Source organism: Perissodus microlepis, chromosome 3, assembly GCF_051167445.1.
Source record: "Perissodus microlepis isolate ML-2025 ecotype Zambia chromosome 3, ASM5116744v1, whole genome shotgun sequence".
Taxonomy (NCBI): domain Eukaryota; kingdom Metazoa; phylum Chordata; class Actinopteri; order Cichliformes; family Cichlidae; genus Perissodus; species Perissodus microlepis.
The window spans coordinates 3406143-3428449 of NC_140463.1; the positions used below are offsets into that span (position 1 = coordinate 3406143).

General features: G+C 42.9%; 1 protein-coding gene across 1 annotated transcript; it reads right to left on the reverse strand.

Annotated features, from left to right (window-relative positions):
* Window positions 1-295: 295 nt before the first annotated feature.
* On the reverse strand, window positions 296-11920 carry LOC146389467 (CXADR-like membrane protein). The gene is made up of 6 exons (XM_084911607.1): window positions 11820-11920; window positions 9999-10040; window positions 9641-9910; window positions 9313-9552; window positions 8177-8386; window positions 296-8070 (listed from the first exon to the last, which is right to left on the reverse strand). The coding sequence occupies exons 1-5, from the start codon at window positions 11854-11856 to the stop codon at window positions 8205-8207; spliced, it is 771 nt and encodes a 256-aa protein (XP_084767733.1). The 5' UTR covers window positions 11857-11920; the 3' UTR covers window positions 296-8070; window positions 8177-8204.
* Window positions 11921-22307: the final 10387 nt, after the last annotated feature.

Here is a 22307-nt window from a genome sequence, read left to right on the forward strand (position 1 = left end):
CAGATTTCTCATGTTTTGGCTTCCCTTCATTGGCTTCCTGTTAAATCCAGAATTCAGTCCAGTCACCTTTCTCACTCACTATGTGTTAACAGACCTCTCTGCATTGAATCGTATCTGTTATTAATCTCTGTCTCTCTTCCACAGCATGTCTTCATCCTGTTTTTTTTCTCTCATCCCGTCCGATTTGGCGGTATATAAATAAAATTGAATTGAATTGAAGACAGCTGGGATAGGCTCCAGCCCCCCCAGCGACCCTGAAAAGGATAAGCAGAAGAGGGAACTTTTAAAAGGTTACTCTGCAGCGGCCCTGCTTCAACCATCAACGTTGTTTTTTTATTTTTATTTTTTATCCACGACCACTGCTGTGCTATGAATTCTGGGGTAGGTTGCACCACAAAGGATACACCCAACCCATTCTTCGAGTCCAGCAAAGAGGAGAATGCATTTCAAGATCCAAAGTGTTTATTGTCATGTGTACAGTAGAAATAGCATTTCTCTGTGCAATGAAATTCTTCCTTTGTTAGCCATACACAAATGCAAAATTAGGTAGGGTTGAAAGAACAAGATAAATAAGGATAAAAACAAGACAAGATATTAACCCTTTAAGACCGGTCAGAGCAGACACGCTCCGTTTTGAGTAACTATTTTTAAATCCCTGTAGAACAGCAGCCACATAAGCTAGCACAATATTTTATTTTTTTTGCATATGAAAATGAGTTGTACTTACATCTTATCCCACCAGCTTGTCCCAGGTCACGGTTTCCTTCAACATATAGAACTTGCACCAACAACAACATAATATTCCAGAAACACCCTTTGCCGATCCAATCAGCTGTTTATATAACACTTCCTAAGTTGGAATAGATGTCAGGCAAACTCGCATGCCATTACCTGCCCAAAACCGGAAGTGATGTCATTTTCACACAAAATGTAGTTTCTTTTACCTTCAGGGCCTTATAAGCCTATACTGGTGTATCTAAAGGTTATATTTGACTCTATGCTTTTTTGTATAGGTTCTTGGATGCTTAGGACTCAAATTGCACTGCTGGAAATAGTTTATTTTGGTGCACGTGATGTTTTTCTTGCATTTTGCATTATAATATTTATTTTAGTTTTTCCTGCAGTACATAAAACTGATCTATCTCAAAAATAAAACTATGAAGACATTCAAAATAAAATTCCTGTGGTTGGAAACTATTTTGTGCAACTTTTTTGTATTTAAAGTTTTGAGAGATAACCCTCTAAAATTTCTCTAAATAGAAATATATTTAAAAAAAAACCCAACCCAAAACAAATTTATATTTTTTTGTAGTTTATTGCATTTTTTTCAATGCATATATAATATTAAAATTTGGGCTATAATGTTTGTATTGATGTATAGCAACTTGAAATGCTCCCAAAAATGGCACTACTGTCACAGCTAAGGCAGCAGTCGTGTGGTGGAGAGAATGAGGACCCAAGTTGCAGACAGCGGTGGAGATGCGAGTGTGGTTTATTTACAGTGTTGCAAAGTGACAAATGGGAAATGAAGAACAAGCCAAGTGAAACCTAAACTGGAAAAACTAAAAACCAAACCAGAAATCATAACACAAAGTGAGGACACGAGGTAAGGAGCAGAGAGAAATGGAGAAACACCAAAATAACACAGAGTAATGCAGACGAACCAACGAGGAGGACAGACTGACACCCACTATATATACACATGAGGGTAATGAGGGAATGACACACAGGAGGGGAGCACGCTGAACCTAATTCAAAAGAAAAGACACAGACCTACAAAGTAAAATAGGAAACTCAAAGACTGTTTTACAAAACAAAACTCGGGGACATGAACAGAACACAGAGGGAAGACACAGTTAGGGATAATAAGACATGAGAATCAAACCTAAAGAATTAATACAAAATCAGAATAAACTAGAAAATAATAACTCAAAACGCTGGGTCACTGACCCAGGATCATGGATGTGAGCGCTGTGCGATCTCGTTCTCGAGTGAGTGTCTGTTTATCCAGAAGTTTCAGAAATATATCTCTGCCTCCCTCTTCCCGCTCCACCACAATCACCCACACATGCAGGGCCTTGGGGTAAAGGTGTGTCACCAGGGTGCAGGGAAGGCATCCCCCCCTCTGTCCCCTTCTGGCTGTTTTTAACTGTTATTATTATTTGCAACAAAGGTTGCAAATAATAATAACCAGAAGGTCAGAAGGTCTTGACTTCCAATCATTGTCACACCCTACAACAAAGTACCTGCAGCCTACAATACACCGTCGTAGTTTCTATGTGCAATATTAGTTCTTGTCAATCCCTGTCACTACATTACAGTTTTTATTTTTGCTGCTTTTATTTGCACTGTCCACTTTTCTGCAGTGATACTAATAAACACTAACTGGACTAATAAAGACTAACTGGACTAATTTCACCCATCAGGGTATGTTTATAGCTCTTATTAACAAAGGTAGGATGATTTGCCACTGAATTTTAGCTGTGAAAGTATGCTTGTAGGTCAAATTCACAAAGGTAGGATGGTTTGGCACTTAATTTTAGCCATCAGAGGATTTTTCTAGCTAATATTCACAAAGGTAGGAGGGTTTAACACTTAATTTCGTGTTGTGCGCATGTACAGAAACAACGGGTAGGATGGTTTGTCAGATAAGATGGATTCCCAGAACAGCAGACTTTATTCACCGTGCCCAGTAATGTTTGCTCTGCAGCAGTCTGAGCGACAGTGAGGTGAATAAATTGTCCATTGTGACATTTCTCCCATCATCCAAAAATGGCTCCATCAGTTTCATGACCACATTCTCTGCCTGCCTCTCTCCCTTCTGACGACTGGGGTCATTTCCCAAGTAAGGAAATGCACTGCAGACATATTTGGTCTCCAAATTCGTGGCCATCCAGAACCTGATCCCAAATTTGTCTGGCTTGGTTGCGATATACTGTGTGAATGGACCTTGGTAGGAACAGCTGTTCATCTATGGTCACGTGTTCTCTTGTAGTGAAACTCTTAGCACAGTTCTCGTTGAAGCGTGTCCAGATATCGGAGATCGCCGCAAATTTGTCTGGTTTCACCCCTTCTGCAGGCGTGTCCTTGTCATCAAATCGAAGGTGTTGCACAATTAAAATGATATTTTTTTTTTGTCTGAGTGTGTTGCTGGGTCTGAAGTACACTGGGATGTCGTGCCTGGAGAAAACTCTGATACACTGGCTACATAGGGGATGACAATGACAATGTTGTGTTTGTCTTTCTTGTCCTCCCTAGTTGGTGTCTGATCTTCTTTTCTGTGCATCTTTGCTGACTTCATGAAAGCCCAATTAGGATAACCACATGTTTTAAGTGCTTCCTTTACATGTGTGTGTTCCTTATTTTTTCCTTCAGGCTTAGAGGGAACATTTTCTGCCCGGTGTTGTAGGGTCCTAATTAAATTATTGTTCCAGAGGATGGTGGGAGTCAAAGAGGAGGTACTGGTCCGTGTGTGTGGGCTTCTGGTAAACTTCAATGTGGTTTCCATTCTCTTCAGTGTGCATGGCAATGTCCAGGAAAGGCAAATAGTTGTTTATTTAAAAAGTTTATTTTAAAAGGAGAGTGCAGTTTTACATAAGTTAAGCTAAGTTTATAGCTATTGCTAATTTTCAACCATTGTCCCTTTTATTATCCTTTGTGTCTTCCCTGGTGGACTTGATGTTTTTATCCACAGCGTTAATTTTAGCACTGAAGGATTCCACTTCTTGGGTTTTGATTTTTGCATTGGATTAATGCCTTTTCTGTTTGTGTGTGTGATTTTGTGTACCTGTCCTAATTTGTGGCGCTCGAAGACACTCAATTTTCCCATTTCAAAGCAGTCATTTTTTCTTTTTCACAGGTTCGCTAACCCAATTTTGTATTTCCTACACTAAACAACAGCTTTCCTCTGTGTCTGTGTCCTCACCTGCTCCTTCCACTGTGGTCTCCTCCCCCTTTTGCAGCAGTCCAGTGGCAGTTCTCCTTTTCAGCTTTGTTCTGTTCCATCCCAGTGTCTCTTCCTATTGCCATTTCACTCTGAATATGGCAAATGTCAAACTTAGACAGTCTTTGTCAAGGCCTTTTCATGCACAGTGAAGTTGCAGCTTGTTGGAAACGTATCTCCATCCATCCAGTCATGATGATGGTGTTTTTCTCTTCCTTGCAGATGCCATTTGCCCATACTCCTGCTGCTGAGTCTCTCACTGTTCAGGACAATGCTGTTGTCTCTTGGCCTGACATGTTGTTGCTTTTGAACTGCATTTCTTGTCTTCAGGGAGAAATTAGCATCCTTGGAGCTTGCTTTTAAGGATGAGGAACACATGGAAGTGAAGCTGTAAAACAATTGTCACGGCCCCGGCCATAATGTGTCTTGGTGGTTGTTTTTTGTTCTTCCTGTCTGTGTCTTTACCAGTCTCTGCATTTTTGCACATTGTGTTTTGTAGGTTGCCTACAACTTTTGGTTGGCAGTTTGGCTTGTAGGGTAGGGTGTGAGCTAGCCACAATGACTTTTGATGTGAATGATTTTGCACAAAAACCCACCATGGATAAGTTGGATCGATGCACAAAGGCAGATTTGTTGTTGGTGGAAAATTTGTTTAATGTTAGTGAGTCCTTGAATGCGAAAAAGGCAGAAATTAAGCAGTGTCTGACAGTGCAGCTTTTGGAAAAAGGGGTAATTGTGAAGTTGAAACCTCGGCCGGTTGATGCGACTGGAGGTTTGGTGGTGGATGTGGGAGCAGAAGCTGCTGCAGCCATTCCACGAACGGCCAGTGGACGGATGACACCAGGGTCAGAGGCTCTTGCTGCCAATCAGATCCCAAACGTTAGCCCAACCGGACAATTACCAGGATTGGTTACAGAGGATCTCAAACTTGCCCTTCGCCTGAAAGAGGTAGAGCTTGAGGCTAAAGCCATAGAAGTTGAGCTTATGCATCTCTTCATAAAGGCTATGGAACTGGATCCCTCCCAACAACACAATGTTACCTCTACCCCAGTGAGTAAAATTGTGAGTAAAGCTTCTAACTCATTCTCCTCTGACCAGTTTGATGCAAGCAAGCAAATTGCTTTAGTGCCACCTTTCAGAGAAAGTGAGGTTGACTCTTACATTAATGCGTTTAATGAGCTAGTCCCTGAGGCATATCGCCAAAAGTTTCGGTCATGTGAAAAATCTGCCAACCAAACACATGTAGAGTTTGCCAGGGAGAAGACTCCCCTGTTTGATAAATGGTTAGCTGCAAGTAAAGTGAAGGATTTTGCTCAGCTAAGAGGATCGGTCCTGTTGGAAGAATTTAAAACAGTCTTCTAGAAAATGTTGTTGTGTACCTCAATGAGCAAAATGTGGATTCGTTGTCTAAAGCTGTTCTCGCAGATGAGTTTGTGTTGACTGACGTGTGCTGATTGTAATTTTGCGTGACACTGGGGCTGCCCGGTCTCTCATTTTGGAAAGCACGTTTCCTTCTTCTAGTAACTCGTTTTGTGGTGCTGATGGTCTCATGTGGGGAGTGAAAATGAGTGTGTTACGAGCTTTGCTGCACAGTTTTTCTACTGTCACCTCTTGTTTCGGACCCGGTAACCTTTGGGGTGCACGCTCGCTTACCCGTGCAGGGGGTTACTATGATTCTGGGGAATGGAAACATTTTCCCAATCCCTGAGGTAATTGAAAACCCTGTCAATGATTCTGTTTTGGTTTCTGAACCTGCTGCTGATAGTCTGCCCTCGGTTTTTCCTGCCTGTCTTGTCAGGCGTGCCCACAAGCGCTAATATGGTGATGTTGACTTCTCTGACTCTTTTCTATGTTCTGAAGCTGTTCCTGAGAAAGCTGAACTGCCTGTGGAAAAAAACAGAAAAATGTGAGTCTGATAGCCCGCTGCCTGCTACGCCTGACCTGCCTTTTGAGGTAAACAAAACAGATTTTGTCCATACGCAACAGAATGATCCACCTCTGGCCAAATGTTTACTTGCCGCAAATTCTAGCGATCAGAATCCATGTATTTACAGCTTTGAAAATGATGTGTTAATGTGTAAATGGCATCCTCCTTCATCTAGTGATCTAGGCTAAGAATGTATTTTAACAGTTAGTTGTACCACAAAACTTCCAACCCCAAGTACTCAGCCTTGCACAGGACAGTTTCTCCGGACATTTAGGAATTAAAAGAACTTACCATTGTATTCTGCATCACTTTTTTCTGGCCAGGGTTAAAGACTGATGCAACCAAGTACTGCTGTTCTTGCCACATTTGACAGGTCAGTGGAAAACCCAACCAGGGTATTCCTCCTGCTCCATTGCATCCAATCCCGGTTTTAGGGGAACCATTTGAGTACATAATCATTGATTGTGTAGGTCCACTTCCCAAAACGAAGTCAGGACATCGATACGTCTTGACTTTGATGTGTGCCGCCACACGTTTCCCTGAGGCTATTCCATTGCGCACTCTCAAATTCAAAGCTGTTGTCAGAGCCTAAGTGAACTTTTTCTCCACTTTCGGTTTGCCTAAATCTGTTCAAACACACCAAGGGTCTAACTTCATGTCTAAGATACTCGCTCAGGTGTTTCTCACCCCAGGAGACGAGTCTCCTCACGTGGGAAGAAAATATCTGAACATGCAGTTTGGGAGAAGATTTACAGTCTTAATGACAACAATGACAACTTTTATCAAAAAACACTCCAACAATTTTGACCCAGGTGTCGTCTACATATCTGTACCAGTGGCTAGGTACTCTCCCTTTAAAAAAGCCATCCTCAAACTGATGATCAGAAACGTCTTCTAATGTGTTTGTTTTCTACTGACTGCCACCCTGTCATGGTGCTGTGCTTGGAGACTCAGACATTAATGTGTTTGTGGTGAGAAACTTTAATAGTTTATCATTACAGCGCAACACCTGTGTAATACACACACAGTCACAGCTGTCATGTCTGAAAATACAAGTCATTGCAGAGCTGCAGGAAAACCTTTAAACATCCCAAAATATTTTACTTAACCCTTTAAAGCCGGTCGGAGCGGGCACGCTCCGTTTTGCCTATCTATTTTTAAATCCCGGTAGCACTGCAACCACGTAAGATAGTGCAATATTTTTTTTTGCATATGAAACCGGAGGAGTTGTACTTACATCTTATGCCATCAGCTTGTCCTATAGCTTTGCAAAAATTGCATGAAAAGCACTTGCAGCAACAAAAACATAATATCCCAGAAACACGCTTTGCCGATCCAATCAACTGTTCGTAACACTTCCTACGTTCATCAGCGCGAACTATCGCATATCCGCCATGACCTGCCCGAAACCGGAAGTGACGTCATTTTCGCAGAAATGTAGTTTGTTACCATCAGGGCCTTCTAAGCCTATACTGGTGTTTTTAAAAGTTATGTTTGACTTTATGACTTTCTGTGTCATTTCTGGGATGCTTAGAATTCAAACTGTACTGCTGGAAATAGCATATGCATCAAAATAAACTATTTTTTTGCAAATCTGCATTATAATACTTATTTTCGTTTTTCCTGCAGTATATAAAAATTGGTGTATTTCAAAAATAAAACTATGAAGACACTCAAAATAAATTTCCTGTCGTGGAAAACTATTTTGTGCAACTATTTTGTATTTACAGTTTTGAGGAATAAGCATCTTAAATTTCTCTAACTAGAAATATATGTTAACAAAAAAAAAAAGCGATTTTCAATTTTTTTGTAGTTTGTTGCACTTTTTTTGCAATTTATGTAATTACTATGCACTTAATGCATACATATTATTAAAATCTGGGCTATAATGGTTGTATTGGTGTACAGTAACTTGAAATGCTCCCCAAAATGGCAGCATGTAAAAATATAAAGAAAAGCTCTGGCAGAATTGGTTCAATGGTAGGTCTTAAAGGGTTAAAAGCAGTTTTAAAAACAACCACAAAGTGCTGCATAATAAGACCAAACATGCAAAATCCCAGGCCCAGCAGTAAAGATACAACAGCAAAGCTGACACTCTGAAGACACCCCCTTTTATACTGGTTACTGGAGCTTCGGGGGGGGGCAATAATGAGACAGCAGGATGAAGGTCCTCCATAAGGCAGAGTGCGTCCTCACTTTCCTGTTCAGAGACAAACATCAGCAATTTCAGCTCAGATCTGGTGACCTTTGACCTTTCCTAACACACACATGTATGTGCTCTGTGACTCAGCTGACACACTTCTTACCTTTTAGCTTCCTCCAAAGGAGCAGAACTCAAACCAGAACCAGGAGAACCACAGAAACCAGACCTGACATGATGGAGGCTGTGAGAGGAGGGCCAGAAGAGCGACGACGAGGAGAACGAAGAGTGGTTGTGGTTGTTGTAGTAGTAGTAGTAGTAGTAGTAGTGGTGGTGGTAGTGGTAGTAGTGGTAGGTTTTACAGTAGGAGGAGGATCTACGGGAACAATGACAAAGATGGTTCAGTCAGTTTATTATCTGGTCAGTTCATCAGTTCCAGTAGTCTGTGGAAGCTTCCTCACTGATAGACAGAGCTGTCTGAATTCTTGAAAGACTAAAGAAAGGAGCTTCAGGTTTTCCTGTGTCGCCTCCTGTAGAAGAGGATAAACTGAGACTATCTGTCATGAAAGTCTTTATTTATGGACTTTATCTGGCACAGGATGGAGAGGAGTGCAGTGACGGTCTGGGCGTACCCATCTTCTTCCCTCATATTCATCTCAAGACCGCTGACAGAAATCAGCATTAAAGAATAAATGAGTTAGATCAGGATCAACTGCAGACGATTGGATCGAGTGATTCTGCCTGTCCTGAGTCCTCTCCTATACTGTCCTCACACACATGACTGCTAACCGACCTACAATACCAAAGGACAGGTGTGTCAACTGTGGTGGGCCCGATCAGCAGAGGAGATGGTCTCATTCCAAACAGACTCCCTGTATCTTTCACAGCAGCTATAAGATGTGCTTTTCTCTGTGGTTAAACCTTAGTGACTCACATTTGTGTGATTCATTCAAATATTCTCCTCTTGAAAGAGAAACATGGGCCTGAAAAGAAACTAATGTTCACATCTGTCAGTCACAACCTGACACTGAGTCTCTTTAGTAAATCCAGCAGTGTTTTAAAGTCAAATAGAGGTTTTGTGCCACCACAGTGAAGATGGACTTCTTTGTTCCTTCTTTAATATTCCAACCTTTGTAATGATGGGATAATTTTCTCTGGCTGCTCTAGTTTATGTGACCTGAATACATTAAGAGAACATGTATCGATAAAGTAAGATATAACCTACCACCTTTCATTGATCTGTTTGACATTTCTACTAAAGTCCAGGAAAACAGGTTGAATAAGAAAGATCATTGAACTGACCTCTGACTGTCAGCCTGCTTTTAGGAGACTGATCAACACCAGTTGAGCATGAGTAGAGACCTTCATCAGACTTCTGAACATTAGTGAGAATCCACTTTCCTTCAGGATCAAATCCAATCCTTTCAACATTTTTATAGAAATCAGAGTTCCCCTGTTTACCCTCTCTGGTTTCACAGAGCAGAGTCACATTACTTCCTGTCCACACAGGAGATGAAGGGATGTCCAGCATCAGGGAACCAGCTGACCAACAGAGACACAAACAGAGTGATACAGAGACAGACTTCCACCAACACACAGAGTCATACAGACACAGCTGGAACATCTGTACCTGAAACAATGATGTTGACTTCATCACTACGCTGTCCAGATGGGCTTTCACAGAAGTAAGCTCCATCAGAGGGGTTACGCAACTTGAGTTGACACTGAGACTTTATAATAACAAGGCCTTCAGCTGCTCCACACCTCTCAGTGACTCCTCCTCTGGTCCTCTTCACTGTCCATCCATCAACTCTTTGTTCATCATCATCATCACAAGTCAGAATCGCTAGAGCACCATGACTGAAGAACTGCTTGTGATCTGGATTTACACTCAGAGAGACTGAAGGGCAGACAGATACACACACAGACTAAATGTATTTGTGTTCTTGTTGGAGTCTCACTGATGGTTTTCACTTCCATCGACTCACCTGCAGAAACAGTCAGTGCAGAGAGATGCAGCACACACACACCTGCAACAGGAGGACAGAGGTCACTGAAGGTCAGAGGTCACTGAGGTTCAGAGAAAGTGTAAGGGTGTACTACAGGGCTGGGGAACTCCAAGCTTCGAGACCTAGTGTCCTTCATGATTTAGACGTGTCCTTGATCCAACACAGCTGATTTAAATAGCTAAAACATCCTCAACATGTCTTGAAGTTCTCCAGAGGCCTGGTAATAAAATAATCATTGGATTCAGGTGTGTTGAACCATGGTGAGATATAAAACCTGCAGGACACCGGCTCTCGAGGCCTGGAGTTTGACACCCCTGGTGTACGAGCTTCATTCTCTTATAGGGTGTGCAAAAAAAAAAAAACAACTGCATAAACCCTGCATAATTCATCAACAGAGGTGGGCATTACCAAAGTACAGATACTTTGTTACTGTGCTTAAGTGGTAAAAGTGGGCGGGGCAGTAAGTCACAGTACTTCAGCATCTAGCTAGCCCTGCTGAAGAGGAGCGAGCATAATGGGAGTAACGTTTAATTAATTTAAAGGTTCAGTTCCTGGAAAAATCAATGTTACAAGTTTTTCTTAAAGGAGCTAATTTTTATTTTCTTAAAATTCATTTCACAGCCTGTACTTTTTTACTTTTATTGAGTAAAGAAGTTTCTTCAGTGCTTCATCTTTTACTGGAGTATTTTCTAACACAGGTAAGAAAATACCTGGTGTTTGGATGGAGTGGTAGCGATGTACCATGGCGTACAAAGGTTGGGGCTCTGTCTGGACAAGTAAGGCAAGCAGTGCTTTAAACTAAGTCAGATAAGACATGAGACGTAAAACAGACCATCATAAATCATTCCTCTCCTGTCATCACAGACAGCGCCATCATGAAACTCCTCATCTCTTAGTGAAAAGGCATAGTGCCAGATTAGATTCCAGTTGGCTAACATGATAATGATGTCGAGGAATTTGAAGAGTTTCAGTCAGGTTTCATCACAGCACAGAAACAGCTTTAGTGAAGATTACTAATGATCTTATCTGATAGTGGACTCATCTCAGTGTTTTGAACGGGTTATAAAACAACAGTGTAAGAACAGTTTCATGATGTAAGATGCCAGTTTTGACAAGTACAGACTAGTGGAGACTCGTCTGGATTATCAGTGTAACGGTCTCATCCTTCTCCTTCTGTTTCTGTGTCCTTTTCATTAGAAACCCCCACATCACCCTGACTCGTATCATGAACAGGCTTGTGTCCACATGAACGTGCAGACTTTCCCCTTTGAAAAACAAAACAAAAAAAGTTTTTATGTAAAAAAAGTCTTTTTACATAAAATGCACAAAATCGATCTCCTGCACTGTCAGATGAAGGTGCTGATCAATAAAGCCTGTAAACAATAACAAAGCACATGTAGCATGAAGCCAAATAAAGGCACACAGCTCTGATGCATAAAGACTTGTGAGCACAGAAGCAGAGTTTATGACAACCTTCTCTCTGGAAGAAGTTTTTCCAAACTCTGTGCTCACTGCTCTAAACGAGCATTTACATGTGGATGAGCTCAAAGTTTGCAGACTCTCTAACAGAGTTTAGAGTTATTAACACACACTCTGATCCAGGTAAGAAACCCAGAGGAACAACCCCGCTGTCCACCACACCTGTGGTATTTTAGAAACTTTCAAAAAGTTCAAGCATACAGAGGCTGAACACACATCCTGACACCCTGCCAACATCTGTGTGTGTAAAGGAGACACACACACTGAAAAAGCAGCTCCTTCAGAGTGTGTGATGGATCAGAGGTGGGAAGCTCTTCTTACCGTGCAGCAGGATCACAGACAGCAGCCTCATTTTCATCCTCACAGTCCCGTTACAGAGCTCCTCACTGCCTCGGACCTCACCCTCCTCTCAGGAGACTCTCAACAGGAAGCTGTACCACTCTGACAGGAGGCACCGCCACAATAAAAGCTGTCCTAGATACACACAGGTACAAGTTAACCAGTATCCAGCATCATGCTCAGACTGCACAGGCCTCCCAACCACAGCCCACAGTGGATTAGTCTTCAGGTTTTCTTTCTGTACCTTGAGGTTTTGATTTGGCACAATATAAATAAAACTGGAGACAAAATTACTGACAAATTTACAGTGATGTGATCAAGATGGTTCAAAATGAGCTGTTCTTAAACTTTGCTGGAAGAAAGTGAGGAGAGAAACAAAGAGCTTTGATTGGACAGTGAGTCAGAACTCAAACTGGGAAAACAGTGGGTAACCCTCTGGGGTCCAGGGTATAATCAGCCGTTTTTGACTGCTTTTGATGTTTCCTCTACATTTCACCTTTAAAAACTATTTACTTTGCCTTGTTTGGTATCATTCTTTTCAGCACAACCTCACATGTCAGAATTTACTGTCATTTTTTTCATTTTGACATACTGTATTAACACAACTGATCTAAAATCAGACAAAAAAAAACCCCATAAACTCTGAATAGAAAAAAAGTTGTTTTTTTACTGTAACAACCACAAACATGTTTAATTAATTATATTTTATTTTCAACTTCAAATATAAATCGTACATTTTAAAAACCTATGCACAAGTTTTGTGAATAACAAAGTTATTTTCAGCTATTTACCTAAAAATGCAGCTAAAGTATTTTTTGATAACCATTTAAAACTGTTTACAGAACAATCAGGTGTTCTGCATCAAATAGGATTTCACACAAATTATTTGTGCCAATACAAAAAAATAGTTTCTTTCTATCAGATAAAGGGGAACATCACAGCCTGTTACCTGCAGGCCTGAAAGCAGGAGGTGTATCACTCCTCCTGTTTTCCACCTGGAGACAGCGTTTACACTGCGCTCACTCCTAAAACTTGCTCCTGTTCCTAAACAAGTCAAGTCAAAGTAAACTTTATTGTGAGCTCAGTTATATACAGTGCAGTATATAGAGACATGAGATGACAAACCTCCAGTTACATCAGTACAAAAAAACCAAACAAACAGATATAAAAGGAATAAGAAAATAAATATACACTTGAGACTAAGGATTAAAGGACCAAAAGAAATTAGAATTTGAAATCTACAATTTACAGTTTAATGATTTAAAGTCACCAATAAACCAAGCAGCTAGTAAACGAGCAGAATTCCTTAGAATGAGAATTGTCTTGAAGGAAATACAGGGTCTTTGCCTGGTTTTAGTAAGAGACTGATATTTGCAGAGTTCATATTTGGTGGTAGTCTACCATTTTCTTTGATTTCCTGCAACATCCTGTGAAAAACTGGTGCCAGAATTGTCCAGAATTCTTTGTAAAAATCTGTTGGAAAACCATCTGGACCTGGAGCCTTATTATTGGGCATACTTATCAGAGCTTCCTGGAGTTCACCTGGCGTCAGTGGCGAATCCAGTGCCATTGCTTGGGTGTCTAATAATTTTGGAAGAGTTATGTTGTCGAGAAATTGATCAATTTCGTTTTTAGATGGGTTTATTTGTGATGTATATGAAGTTTCATAGAAACCCCTAAAAATTTTGTTTATTTTTTTAAGATCATATATTGTATTCCCAGATAAATCTTTAACAGCACATATAGTTGTTTTTTCTTTATTGATTTTTAACTGGTTAGCAAGAAATTGTCCGGATTTGTTACCGTGTTCATAATTTTGCAGGCGAAGTCTTTGTACTAAGAATTTAGTCTTTTTATTAATAATTTCATTTAATTCTAGTTTTGCCTTGCGTATTTTGTTTAATATTTCTTGATCTTGGTGTGACACATAGGCTTTTTCTAAGGATTTGATGTTTTTCTCTAGTTCCTGAATTTTTTTGTTTTCTTCTTTCTTCTTATGTGATGAGAAAGAGATTATTTTACCTCTCATCACGGCTTTCCCTGCTTCCCAGAGGACAGATGCTGATGTTCCAGGAATGTCATTAAAGCCTAAATATAGAGTCCATTCTTTTTTAAAGTATTTGATAAACTCTTCGTCTTTGAGCAGTGATGCATTAAATCTCCAGTTTTTTCTTGGTGTAGTATTATTCATCTGCATTAGTGTTAAAGCTACAGGACCATGATCGCTGACAGCTATAGGATGAATCTCAGTGTCTGTAATGTTACTCAGCAGTGAGCTGCTGACCAGAAAATAATCCAGACGAGAGTAGGAGTGATGGACATGTGAGAAGAAAGAATATTCCTTACTGTTGGGGTGAAGGGAGCGCCATGCATCGCAAAGACCAAAGTCGCTCATATACTGTTTGATTATATTTGTGGACTGCAAATTACGCTGAGTTCCTGCTGTATTGAGCCTATCCATTTCTTCATTTAGTCCCAGGTTGAGGTCGCCTCCAAGAACAAGTGTGCCATCTAAGTGTTCGGAGAGTGTACTAAAAAAACCGTGGAAGAATGAGGGGTCATCAACATTTGGACCATATATACTTACAATACCTAGCTTTTGGTTAAATATAGATAGTTTGACGATTAGGAATCTGCCCTCTGGATCTATAACTGTATCGAGTACTGTGAAATTAATATTTTTATGTATTAGAATTGCTACTCCTCTTTGTCTAGAATTATAACAGGCTGAGAACACATTAGGAAACTCAGGTGTTTTAAGTTTATTCAAACCTGTGACAGGCATGTGGGTTTCTTGTAATAAAACAACATCTGCCTGTAATTTATTAAGTTGGTTAAGTATTTTTAACCTTTTTTCCCTAGAGCCAGCTCCATGCACATTCCATGTGACAAATCTTAGCGTGCCCATAGTTGTGTGTTTGTGGCTAATGATGTACGCTGTGTGTCTCGCTTAGACGGGTGAGGAAAATGGAAACACATCTTCTTTTTTTTTCTGGTCTGGCTATGTGTGTGCATAATAACTAAAATGAGCAAATGTGTGCTTGTGTGTGTGTCCTATATCTGTGTGCGCTGTGTGGCTGTTGTAAATGTGTTGCCTTTAAACGCATGTGTGTGCGTGATCGTGCAGAGTAAGCATGTAGAAATAGACAGTGTCGTTTGTGGGTGGATAGGGAAACAGGTGATCGACATAGTGATAGAAAAGAGAAGCAAATAAACCAAAGAGCAAGGTGCGCGACGAGAGAGAGAGAGGGGAAAAAGAAATAAAAACAGAAACATTCCAATTAAAGCATTGGCGGAGAGTGACAGTGACGTTATACTAAATTAGCAAACTGAAATTACATAGTTAAGCAAAAGTTAATACAAGAGAGTGTGAGTGAAGAGAATAGTGTAGCGGATTCTTATCTGGTGTGCGGTCAATACAGCCATGGAGTGGTGCGGTAGAGCTGTCCGTCCACGTAGAGCCGGTCCACGGCGATGACAGCCCGGGAGCCTTTCTGGATAAAACTACGTCGGACTGGGAAGAGGACCCTGCGTCGTTCCAGGATCTCTCTGGGGAACTGGTCGTTCACGCTGAAATCCGTTCCTTTCAGCTCTCTGCCGCGACTCTTCACCTGTTTCTTCTGCTTGTAGTGGCCAAATTTGGCTACAATAGGACGTGGTCTCCCGCTTCCTGTCTTCGGAGCCCCGATGCGATGCACTCTATCGAACCCTATGTTTTTCACCGTGTCCTCCGGCAGCTTCAGGTGGGTTTTAATGAAGCTTCTCACGGTCGTTTCCGGGTCCTCTCCAGCAGACTCTGGAATACCAGAAAACACCAGATTATCTCTCATGCTATGGGCTTGTAAATCCATAACGGTCTCTTTTATTTTTTTATTTTCTATGTTTAATTGGGTCACATTTTCGGTTAGAGATTTGACCGAGTCCCATAGCGTGGCGTTTTCCGCAGCAAGTGTTTCCACCTGCTGCTGGCTGAACTCCAGGGATTCTTTTAGAGATTTAAATTCCCGGTGTAAGATCTCCACCAGGGACAGCCTCGCATCAAAACTGGACAATCACCTATCGATTGACTCCAGGATGTCGACGATATCTTTGCCGGCAGGCGATGTTGTGCCGGGGGAGTCTGCCGGGCGATATCTTTTAGATGACGGTATTTATTTCAAGCTATCGTCCAATATCCCTTATTAATGTAGACCTTAAAATAATCTGCAAAGGTCTCTCAAAAATATTAGAGAAAATAATCCCCCTTTTAATTCATCTTGACCAAACTGGTTTCATAAAAGGTAGGCACTCATCAACAAATACACATAGATTACTTAATTTAATAGACTACTCATGCAGTAAAAACATTGAAACCATAATATTTTCTTTAGATGCAGGAAAAGCATTTCACAGAGTTAACTGGAAATTTCTACATCCCACTTTTAAAGACAGTAGAAGGCGATCTGGCTAGATGGAAATCTTTACCCATATCACTCATGGGAAGGGTCGCCGCTATAAAAATGATGGTCTTGCCAAAAATAAACTATTTATTTTCAATGATCCCAAATAATCCATCACAAGATTGGTTCAGATCTCTAGACTCGTATATTTCTAAATTCCTTTGGAAAGATAAACCCCCACGTATCAGCTTAAAAACACTACAAAGGACCAAGGATAAAGGAGGATTAGATCTGCTTAACTTTAATCACTATTTTTTAGCCAACAGGCTTCAGTTCATCTCTAGATGGTTTAAACACACCCTCTTAGATGAACCTTGGATAGATGTAGAACAGGCACTATGTAATAACCTAGAAATTTCAGACCTACCATTTATCAGCTCAAACATCAAACGACATGAATGCTTTAAAAGCATCAATATTAGCTCTTCTCTGACAGCATGGTGGGAGTTTCTAAAAATGACAGAGTCTTCATTAATCCCATGCACCTATCTGGAACAATCCGGACATATTACAAAACAATAATATGATAAACTTTCCAGATTGGAGTTGCAAAGGAATTAAATACTTGGAACATATATTGGAAGGAACAGACTTTATTTCGTTTGACAGACTAGTTACACAATATGGGATCAACAAGAAACGATTTTTGGAATATCAACAAATTAAATCCATAGTAAAAAAGAAATTTAATCCCAGTGAAGCTGAATTACAAACACCACCAAGTGTGGTACAATTTTTTAGTCTAAAACCCCCCAAATTATTGTCTAAAATATACAGAACACTTTCTAAAATAGATGAATCAATATCCCTTCCTATTGCAAAATGGGAAGCAGATTTATCGATCAGCTTAGACCCAAACCTTTGGTCTCAAATATGCTTAAAAAAATCTTTCAATGGATCAGAAATCCCAGTTTGCAATTAATACAATACAAAATATTACACAGAGTGCACTATACTGGTCATAGGATGTTCAAGATGGGCTATACGCCTTCCAACAACTGCTCACACTGCATAGCAAATACACCGGACAATTACATCCACTCTCTTTGGTTCTGTCCACCAGTTCAGAAGTTTTGGCGTGAGATATGTGAAGACTTATCAAAGTGTCTGAAATGTAACATTCCAGCCTCCCCTTTAGTGTGCTTGCTGGGCAACTTGGATGAGGTCACTGCAGAAATAAACACAGCCCACGTTGTTTTTACGGCCCTATGCATTGCCAAGAAAATGGTCCTCATTAACTGGAAAAATAAAAATAATCTTAATTCTAACCAATATAAAAACCATCTAATAGATCACATCAGTCTTGATACAACCTCTGCCATCACATTTGATCAATCCCTTTGGGCTCCTTTGATCGGCTTCATCACCTAGTGGGGGTGGGGGGTCATGGTTTGGTCCTGCCTTTGCTATTGTGGTTGATATGGGGGTAAGGACAGCCTTAGGGCGTCTGGGGAGTCCCTAGGGACGTTTTCCCTGGAGGGCCTAACCTGGGGGATGTGGCCATGACCTGGTTAGGGGCTCTGGGGGCTCTTAGATGGTGTTTTCCTTGTGGCTGCGTACAGCGGAGATGGGGGAGGGTCTGTGCTGGCGGACATTGGTTACTGGCCTGGTAGCCTGGCTGCCCCAGGGTGGGTCCGGGATGGGTGTGAGGCTTGGGGGTCTCGGGGTGCTCCGACCCCGGTCTGGGGTGCTGGCTGGGCCTTGGGGGCTTGGGTCCTGGCCTTTGTGTTGCCGGAGCTGTGGGCGGGTGGGTGCAGGGGGGCTCAGCCTCTGGTGCATCGGCCCAATTAGGGGGCTCTCTAACTGGTGGGGGAGGTTCTTATGTCTTTGCAGGTGGTCTCCTCCTACAGGAGCTCACTCTGCAGGTGGGGGGAGAGATATAGGAGAGGTGGAGATAGATAGATAAGTATTTATTGTCATTGTCAGAGAACAATGAAATTGCGTTTGGAGCTTCCATACAACCCATAAATACAATAATAAAGAAAATAATAAATACCCCTTAAAACCCAAGTGTAAATATTTAACCCAGTGTGACTCCAGTGCAATAAGACAATCCTTAGCAACAACATGAGAACATGACAAGTAATGTTCATAAGAAATTCAGACAAAGACCTGAGAAACATGACAAAGTACAACAATGCAACCCATTCAATATTATTATTGTACTGTGAGATATGATGTCAGATATGATAGTTATCTATTTAAGAAAGAGGGGGGGGGGGGGGGGGCAGGAGGGGGAAAGAGAATAAAGATATGATGCACCAATGCAGACCAGTTCAGTGCTATTAAAGAGTTGGATATGGTTATTGTCCGTGAGAGGGGGGCAGAGAGTTCAGAAGCCTCACAGCCTGTGGATACAGGCTGTTGGCCAATCTGGATGTTCTGGCCTGTATAGACCTGTACCTTCTCCCTGAGGGCAGCAGGTGGAAAAGGTGGCGTGCAGGGTGATGTTGGTCCCGCAGGATACTATGCACCCTCCTCAGACAGCGAGTGGGGAAGATATTACTAATCTCTGGCAGACTTGTTCCAATAATTCTGCCAGCTTCTTTCACCACCCGCTGGAGTGCTTGCTGATCGGCCTTGGTGCAGCTGGGGAACCACACTAGAAATCCATACGTCAGAACACTGCTGATGGCACAGTTGTAGAAGTTCAACATCAGAGATCTGGGAATGTGTGCGCTCCGCAGTCTCCTCAGGTAGTAGAGGCGCTGTTGGGCCTTCCGTGCAACTGAGGTGATATGGTTGCCCCAGGACAGGTCCTCGGTCACAGTTACCCCCAAGAATTTAAAACTACTCACCCTCTCCACCGCCTCACTGCCAATGAAGAGAGGCAGATGGTTGTTATGACCCTTCCTCCGGAAATCTACAATGATCTCCTTGGTCTTTTTGGTGTTTAAGACCAAGTTATTGTCGTGGCACCATGACTCTAGTTGTTGCACCTCTGTCCTGTAGTTTGTCTCATCGTTGTTGGATATAAGTCCGAGCACTGTAGTGTCATCGGCAAACTTAACAATGAGATTGGACGCGCAGGAGGAAATACAGTCATGGGTAAAGAGAGTGTATAGCAGAGGGCTCAGGACACACCCCTGAGGGGCACCGGTGTTGACCACAAGGGTGGAAGAGGTGTTCTTACCCACTCTGACACTCTGTCTACGGTTAGTGAGGAAGTCCACAATCCAGTTGCACAGAGAGGAGTTAAGTCCCAGTTGGTGGAGTTTGGGACGGAGTTTGTATGGCCGGATGGTATTAAAAGCCGAGCTGTAGTCTACAAAGAGGAGCCGTGCATAGGTGTTCCTGTGTTCCAAGTGCTTCAGTAATGTGTGCAGCACTGTGGCGATCGCATCCTCGGTTGACCGGTTCTCCCTGTATGCAAACTGGTGCGAGTCCAGGGATGGTGGAAAAGCAGCTCAGCTCGGAAGAACGAACTCAACCTGGGTGTCTATTGTCTTGTGTAGTTTGGGAGATGATTGGATGATGGGGTGGGTGCAGTTTTCTCTGGGGTGGAGTCGGGTGGGCTGCCCCGGACTCTGTGGGGCTGGGCGGTGCTGCTGCTGAAGGCCCCGGTCCGGATGGGCCTGGGCCCCCTTGCCCTGGTGGGTTCCAGAGTGTGGGGGTGCCTACTGGGGTCAGCGGGGGAGCTGGCCCCAGGGAGGGGTCACTTGCCCCTCCCTTTCTTCCCTCCCCATCCTCAGCTGCGTCCGTATTCCCGCTCTACAACACCCAGCCACACACGCAGGGTGCAGGTGTGTCACCAGGGTGCAGGGGAGGCACTCCCCCTCTGTCCCCTTCTGGCCGCCTGTGCCTCAATTTTATTCTGCAACCTAGACACCCACATTACTCACACTCTCACATAACACATACATATAGGGCCTTGGGGGTGGGCACGTTTTACAGCATCCAGAGGATGGTCGGTGTACTCCAACCCACCTCTGGCGCTGGTGCCCTACCCTCAATTTTAAATGCATATAGACACTAAGGGTTTTCGGGAGGAGCCATGCTGCTCTCTGAGAGGAAGCAGGAACCATTCTCTGCTACTGCAGATAAGGAGGTGGTCCGCTTGCCTCCACCCCAGAGAGAAGGGTTACATCTCCTGGGTCTAGGTGCAGCTTGCCCCTCTGGGGGCGGGGGTATCTGGACCAGGGATATAGAGTATGTTTGGGGAGTGCGACTGTCTGTGCAGTGTCTATTTGTGTCTGTCTACACGTTGGGTGAGTGCCGAGTATTTGGTTGTGTATATGGGGTGGGAATACACGTTTGTGTCCATGTGCGCCTGTTCGTCTGTGTCTATATGTCAGGTTGGGTCTTAGACTCAACCTCTCTGGGAACATCTCAGGCCCTCCAAAGTACGGAGGCCTATCTCCCCTCACCACACTCCCTGCCGGTGGCTGATGCCCTCAGACGTTGGTGTGTTGGTGGTCCTTGTCAACTGGGGCTGGGCGCTCATGTATGTACCGGATCACTCCTGGTGGCCGATTGGTGGGGCCTGGCGCCTGTGGCCCGGCTGGGCCCCTTCCTGGGGATGGGGTGCCCTCAGGCCTCTGGCCTCTGGGCCTGAAGCTTGGTCCTCTCTGGCACAGCTGGCTGCTGGCAGAGCCCGCGGGCACGCCACTGCAACCCCCTCTGGCCTCTGCTCCGTAGCTGCTGGGTGACCTCTCGTTTGGGGGTCTACTCAGCTCTTCCCAGGAGGGTGGCACGGTTCCCCCCCTTTTGGTGGTCCTCCTCGGGTCCTCGTACTCTGGGGCCTCTGGATGTCTTGGGCCTGGATCTCCTCCATACCTGCTTCATACCCTGGTGGACGGGGCTATGGCTCCCTACACTCCCTAGCAGATCGTTACATGGAGAAACCTTTGGAATACAAGCATGCTGAGCCACACAGGTGTGCACACAGGTGTACACACGGGTGTTCACAGACGCGGACTACACCTTTCTTGGCTGCTGCCTCAAAGCACATTGTGCGCTGTCTATCTTGTGTGCTGCACAATATCGTTTAATATTTAGTATCTACTGTTATCTACTGCTAGCTAGTTTATTGTGATGGTGCTGTTTTTATTATGTTGCTCTTTTTTTGTTTGCTTTCTCTTCTGTTTTTTTTCTCCATACAGGTGATCCAGGTGTTTTGTTTGTTTTTCTTTCTTTCTTCCCCCCCTTCTCACCGTCTCTTCTCCCCTCTGGTTTTCTTTCTCTCCCTCTCTTTCTTTCATTCTTTCTCCCTGTCCTATCCCCCAGTCATGTCTGTCCCATTTGTAGCAACCAAAAATAAAATAAATACATAATTATAATAAAGGTCAATCAAATGGACCAATATGGCAAGGCCATGATGATCCACTTGGTAAAATAAATCCGCTTGGCATCTTTCTTGGCCTTAAGACAACAATTATGATGGCTAAAGATCCAAACGGGACACAAAAAAAAAAAAGAAAAAAAAAAAAAAAGAATGAGAATTGTCAATAGAGCAGTATTTACATTATAAATGCAGTGGTATTGAGTGTAATACAGTCAATTAACAGTCTGTGTGGGTATGTGTGGTGAGGGGGAGTGGGAGAGCAGGTAAGGAGTTCAAGAGTCTGATGGCTTGTTGGAAAAGCTATCTGCAGTCTGAAGGATTGGGCCCCGATGCTGTGATAGCGTCTGCCACATGGAACGAGAGAAAAAAGTCCATGCGAGCGGTCAAGCACGATGCAGGAGGCCTTGCTGATGCAGTGCTTGTTGAAGATGTCCTAGAGCAGAGGGAGAGATGTTCCGATGATTTAGGCAGCCACTTTAATCCGTTATAACTGGCTGAGATGGCCAACATTGCAGTTTCTGAACCACACTCAGATGCAGCTGGTCAGAACGCCTCTTTAGCCCTGCAGGGCTGCCTTGACTGTATAGAGTGGTCGGTGTTAATAGAATCATGTAGAGACATTAATGAACTCACTGACGTTGTCTGCAGCTACATCTCCTTTTGCAAAGACATGATTATCCCTTCAAAGGTTGTGCATTTTTTCCCTAATAACAAACCATGGTCTTCCAAAGCTCTTATGAGGCTGAT